Source organism: Colobus angolensis, unplaced genomic scaffold, assembly GCF_000951035.1.
Source record: "Colobus angolensis palliatus isolate OR3802 unplaced genomic scaffold, Cang.pa_1.0 Scaffold51, whole genome shotgun sequence".
NCBI lineage: Eukaryota > Metazoa > Chordata > Mammalia > Primates > Cercopithecidae > Colobus > Colobus angolensis.
In genome coordinates, this window is record NW_012118599.1 from 7,353,129 (window position 1) to 7,359,726 (window position 6,598).

At 32.9% G+C, this 6,598-nt stretch overlaps 1 protein-coding gene across 2 annotated transcripts in view; it reads left to right on the forward strand.

The window, feature by feature from the left end:
* The first annotated feature begins 1,118 nt into the window (after window positions 1-1,118).
* The window catches only part of CRISP3 (cysteine-rich secretory protein 3), a 20,008-nt gene continuing 14,528 nt past the window's right edge, over window positions 1,119-6,598 (forward strand). Inside the window, exon 1 of one of the 2 annotated variants that reach the window (XM_011960255.1) lies at window positions 1,119-1,243. In XM_011960255.1, the coding sequence (XP_011815645.1) occupies window positions 1,207-1,243 (37 nt within the window). In that variant the 5' untranslated portion in view covers window positions 1,119-1,206. The remainder of the gene's footprint in view (window positions 1,244-6,598) is intronic. The other variant, XM_011960254.1, reaches the window with a different exon arrangement.

The window sequence follows — 6,598 nt, forward strand, 5'->3', positions numbered from 1 at the left end:
AGTTCCAAGGTGATTTTTTCCATATAGCTGATTTGGTTTATTGAGAGCTTCCACTTCGCATGTTCATAAAGTAAAAGATTCTAGGAGTTAATTGGAGACATGGCAGCAAATGGTTAACCTTTTTTTAATGGTAACATCCAACCTGATTTTCTGAGTTCTTAACTCTCTTACAACAGACATTTAGAAGTATCTAATTCTTGAACTCAAAATTAACCATAATTTTAAAATGTGCCTATTGAGTAGACATTGATTTGTGATTATACATTTTGTCACATAAATTAATAAAGCTAAATATAAAAATGAAAATGAACAGAAACTTTTGAATTATGCACCACATGGTGCAATCTATATGCCAACATGAGCATGCAGAAATGTCTATGTGCTATGTATATGCTACTTGTGATTTATTAATTTATACTTCTTTATTTATATAACTCAGTATTTAAGATTATTGTATTTTAGAAGTAGAAGAAATCTGAAATTGTTAGTCACCCCCACTTTATTATTGTGCTGTGGAAACAAGCCTGGAATGATTGAAATTTTCCATAGATGAACAGAATCAAATAATGATAATTTGACATGGAGATCAATACTATATTCAATTTTATACAACCAGAAAGTAAAAGTAAATACAGCACATCTTTGAACATGGAAATACCAATGAGTTATGGTTTTTGGCCATCGAGTTCTGAAAGTCACTGTGGCCTTGTATTTACAAACATTAAAGATAAAATTATTATCCAAAACAGTAATGTCCAACAGTTTATTAATAAACATTTTAGATAGCTGTAAAAAACATTGTGTTCTCTAGAGTTCATGAAAATTATGAGCTTAATTTCAATCCAACAGAAGTAATTCTAAAAACTCTAATGTTGTGATGATAATAATTTGGCTAAGAATTTTCAAACTATTGACTAGCAAAAATATGGATAAATTGTAATATATGAGCTTCAAAGAATAAATGCACAATTACAAAACTTGATATAGCAATTTATTTTTAAAAGGCATTTGAGGAATCACCAAATAATTTCAAAATCATGATTAGAAAATCAGCAATGAAATCTGAGACTATTGGTATGACAAATCCTGTTTCAGGCCTTGTTGATCTAGAGTTACTTGCACAACCAGAATTTGCCAAAACAGGAAATAGGTGTTTCATATATATGGCTCTAACCTTCTCTCTCTCTACCTTCCTTCTGTCAGCAGATGAAACAAATACTTCATCCTGGTCTGAAAACCACTGGTAAGTGATAACTCCTTTATTTCAAGGTGAACAACACATTTATGCCTTCTCAATGATAAAGTGATATATTCAGTATATTGTATCTATGATTTTCCAAAGTTTATTGATAACTTTTAATGAGAGTAATTATCTTAACATATTCACTTTAAGCTGAGAAGCTAATATATAGACAGCTTTATTATTCCAAAAGCACTTTTATCCAGTTTGATTTTTAAATAAATTTTTACCTTTCATTCTAAAGTAATATAATTAATTTCCATGTCTATGACTTTTGGAAACAATTATACTAGAACTATTTTTAATAGAAAAATGAAAAACTATGAATATATGTGTGTGCATACTTTTACATCAGTAACTTTTACTAATATTAAAACATACAGCTATATGAGAAGCCATAACAAAAGTTTTAAATTGGTTAAAACAAAATTATAGCACTGATCTAGAGATTAAAAAGTATTTTATTAAAGACCATCAACATAAAATGCAGCTTACCTGATGAAATGCACTCAGATTACAAAATAAAAATAAACTTATAGAAGTTTTTCAGTCAAAAGTCAACTACTCAGTCACGTTTATGTAGGTAATTTAAATATAATATCTATCGTGCATATTTCATCTAAGGAAGCAATTTCCACATACAGCTTATATTCTGTAGCACATTAGAAGTGATTATGAAGAATCAGATATTAGGAGACCACAGAACTACATAATGACAACATGAAAGTGGTTACTTACCACTAGACAGAAGATTTTAAAGTAAAATGCTTTTCTTCCCTGTGGCTAAATGCTATCCAGGAAACTCTGGGAGTATTTACAATAGCCATAGAAGATCCGGTGTTGCCTCTTCTGCTAGTTAAAACCAAATCTAGAATGTCTGCCTGTATGACTAAGACCTCTGAAAGCAGATCAAAAGAAATTAAATTGATGACAAGTTTCAAGCGTGGGAGTTACCCTACACTGATGAGTTGTGAGGTAAATTGGGGTTTCTGATTTGTAAGAGACAGGGATGAATTGGAAGGAAGAGCGTCAGAATTCTCAAGTAATGTAAATCTGATATTGCTGTGAATTTCAGTTATGTTATTTATTGAATTCAAGTAAAAGGGAGGGAATTCATCCTTGAAAAAAAAGTGCTTCTCAAGAAATGCAAGACAGCTATTCTTATTTGGATATCTTTACAAATTTCTTACTTGATGAAATATAGCGGTTTTGCAAACTTTGCATATTGGCATAGGCTGCTTTCTGTATCACAGATACATAATAAGATGAAAGAAAGTGATCAGAATAAAGATTAACTATTAAATTTTAAGAAAATATTGCATCAAATACTTTTCTGTGCTGTGACTAGTATATAAATGTGTCTATACCTATAGTGCACGCATTATACTCACATGTATTAATGCTTTTGACATCTTTCCTAATCCACATGATCCTTTAAAATATTTCTGTAATCTGTTCTCCCTTCTTTGTTTTTTAATGCGGAGATGTTTGGTCTGTCTCTTAAATTTTGTATTTACCTCCATCGATTGATTCATCTGTTCCTACAGTAATATTAAATTTTGTCAACAAAGGTTTGAAGTCTATCTTAATAACTAATATGAAAAGATAATCCAATTAATTCTTCTTTATTTTATTTGTTTGTTTATTTATTTGAGATGGAGTCTCACTCTGTCTCCCAGGCTGGAGTGCAGTGGCACAATCTCGGCTCGCTGCAACCTCCACCTCCAGGTTTCAAGCGATTCTCGTGCCTCAGCCTCCCCAGTAACTGGGATTACAGGCATGCACCACCACCATGCCCGGCCAACTTTTGTATTTTTAGTAGAGACAGGGTTTCACCATATTGCACAGGGTAGTCTCGAACTCCTGAGCTCAGGCAACCCAACCGCCTTGGCCTCCCAAAGTGCTAGGATTACAGGCATGAGCCACGGCGCCCAGCCAATTCTTCTTTTAAAAGTTTACTTAGTTATTCATAAGCCACTTAAAATTTGTATTGGAATTAAAATAAACAATTAGGTTAGTTTAGGATTAATATCTTAACCTTAACATGTACCATTTAAAAGCATTACAAAACTCTCAATTTATTCAGAACTTCTACTATGTTCTTTATTAAAGTTTTAAAATTTTCTCCAAAAAGGATTTTTAATTTTTTTGTTGTTTCCCAGATACTGTACAGTTTTTTTAACTGTTATAAGTGTTTCTTAAATCTTATATTCTAGTTGAGTATTTCCAGTAATAGAAATGGCATTTTTGTAAGTTGATAGTGCATCTAGCAAAATTGTTTATTTTGGTGTGTTCTCCAGATAGATGATCGCATCATTTAAAAACAATAACAATTTTACCTCTTCCCTTACAAAGGTTACAAATATTTTATATAAATAAATATATATATTATATAATTATTTAAATAAATAAAATATTTATTTATAAGTATAAATATATAATATATTTATATAAATATAAACATATAATATTATATATTATATATTGTATACATTATATATAGTAATATATAATATACATTATATATTATGTGTAATAAATATATATTATATAACGTATTCATTATGTTACTTGTGTATATTATATGCATATACATGTATATGTATGTATTTTCTTTTCTTATGGCTTTGATTAGGATCTCTCCAGTACTTTGTTAAATAAGAGTATTAGTCATTCTTTTCTTGTTCCCAATATTAAATGAAATGCACCTAGAGTTTCTCCAATAACCATTATATTGGGTATAGATTTGCAGTATATGCTTCCTACCAAATTAATGATCTCCTCTATTTTTTCTAAAAAAAAAAAAAAACTACATATAGGGATTGAATTTAATGACGTATTTTTGTCATATTACTTTGCTTTAATCTGTTAATGTGATAAATTTTACCAATGAATTTTCTAATTTTGAATTATTCTTGCAGTCCTCATATAACTTTACTTGGTCATGATATTTTTAACATATTTTTGAAATTGGTGAGTTAATATTTTGTTAGGATTCTTGCAATTCATTTATAAAGTGGCCTTATGTATTATTTAGTATTATTATTATGTCTTTTATGAGTCAATCAAGGGATTATATCCACTCCTCAGATTACATTTCAGGAATGAAACAGCATTGGGAGGACGCAGTCATGCTAATTTGAATCATACAACAGTAGGGAGTAAGAAGGTGTGACTATAAGCGACTGTAAGAGCACTGGAGAGTGCTATCACGCATGACCTTATTATCATCAGTCCTTCACACAAGACGGTTCTTTTTTTTTTTTCTTTTTCTTTTTTTGAGGCGGAGTCTCGCTAAATCGCCCAGGCTGGAGTGCGGTGGCGCAATCTCGGCTCACTGCAAGCTCTGCCTCCCGGGTTCACACCATTCTTCTGCCTCAGCCCCCTGAGTAGCTGGGACTACAGGAGCCCGCCACCACTCCTGGATAATTTTTTTGTATTTTTAGTAGAGATGGGGTTTCATCGTGTTGGCCAGGATGGTATCGATCTCCTGACCTCGTGATCTGCCCGACTCGGCCTCCCAAAGTCCTGGGATTACAGGCGTGAGCCACCGCGCCCGGGCCCCACGCAGGATGGTTCTTACAGCTCCGTGATACTACTTTGCTGACACATCGCACTAGAGCAAGCGTTTTTCTGTTGTTGCAGAATTTTGCAAATAAAGAGGAATCAATGATTGTTTTGAGGCAAGAGTCGGAACTAACAGGCATTACTTTAGACCAGCCACTGCTGTTGGACGCAGCACTCCCCTCCCCTTCACATTCACTATACACAACACACACACACACACCCATATACACATTCTAGAAGTCATGAGAGACTTTATTCTCCTCAGATTTTCTCACTATCTTTTCAGTATTTTCTTGGAATCTCTGTTTTCCTCTTGCTTCTATAATTCTTTCAGAGTTAATTTTGGGGTGACAGTAAGAAACTTGCCTACTTTGATATTCTGCCTGGAATAGAAGCCAAAGCCTTGCTTTATAAATGGACCTTTTGATTAATTCTTATCAACTAAGCAAATTTGTCCTACTTCCCAGTTTGCAAATCCTTATTTCCACAAAATGGGCTGCTAAGACGAGATATGCCTGTAGAATTTTTGTAGATATATGTTATCAGTCAATATGCAGTGATATCAGGTCATTTGAGAAAATATATAACACTCCCTTTTCCAAGGGAGTGTTTCAAACATACCAGTGGTCCTAACATCAGTGTGAAGAAGGCATAGTATGTTACAGTTAAATTGTATTATATATATTTATGCTTCAGAAAGACACAATTTGCTCTGCTGTACATCTGGAATTAGTAGCAAACCATCACTATTTGAAATCATAAATCTTTGAAATCCAGGGATTTAGTTTTTATCTAATCACACTTGAGACGAATTATTAATTTCTTTGAAAAAGGAAAACCAGAACAGAACAGAAAACCATATAAAAGGTGGGACTCAGTGACTTACACAAAATGCAAAATAACTCTTTCAAGGGAAACGAATTAAGAGAAATCTAATGTTTATTTCCAAGAAATAGCAGAAAAAAATGTATAAGGAATACATTTAGAAATTGCTTCATGCAAGTGAATGACAGGAGAGGTAATTTTTTAAAAATTCTTTCTAGTACCTTCTATGTGACGCTACTAAATGGAATTGCAAACAAATCATTTTCCACTTGCACCTGCTATTTACAGTAGTCCCTGGGGAGGAGAGGTGCGGATGGAGTGAAATATTACAGCGACCCTCTTTCACCATTATTGATCTTACTGCTGATGATATATCTTTATCATATTTACCTCATTTGAATTGTTTACTCCCTGAGCCCTGAATTGTGCTAGATTCTTCCATATCTCTCTCCATAAAGCATTGGATCACTGTAAAAGGAAATAAAATCTTATTCTCCTGTTTTGCACACATGAGAAAATTCAACCAGCTCCCACTCTGGGTACTTGAATGACAAGCTCCCATAATGATATACCAGGACTCTGAGGGCAAGAACCAAGTCTTGTTCACTTGATCATGTGCACCAATATTGTAACATGTTATCCTGAATAGAGTGTACAGAACTTGATAAATGTCTCCTAAAGGAAAGAAGAATACCTAATTGTCTCTGACTTACAAATGAAAATAAGGATCTATTTTTCCTCTTTTGCTCTCAAATTCTGAAGGAGGCCCACTAGAGGGCCCACCCATAAATACAGCACACTAAGAGTTAGAGCATCCACATATTAATTTAGAGGTGGAAGCAGGGCCAGATTAAGTTATTTTTTAGTGAGTTTCAAAGTCTATAACACTAGTAGATTGAAATGTTCTGGAGTTCCAGATCTGCATTCTGGTACTATCATTTTTTGTGGATTCTTTTTTTTTTTTTT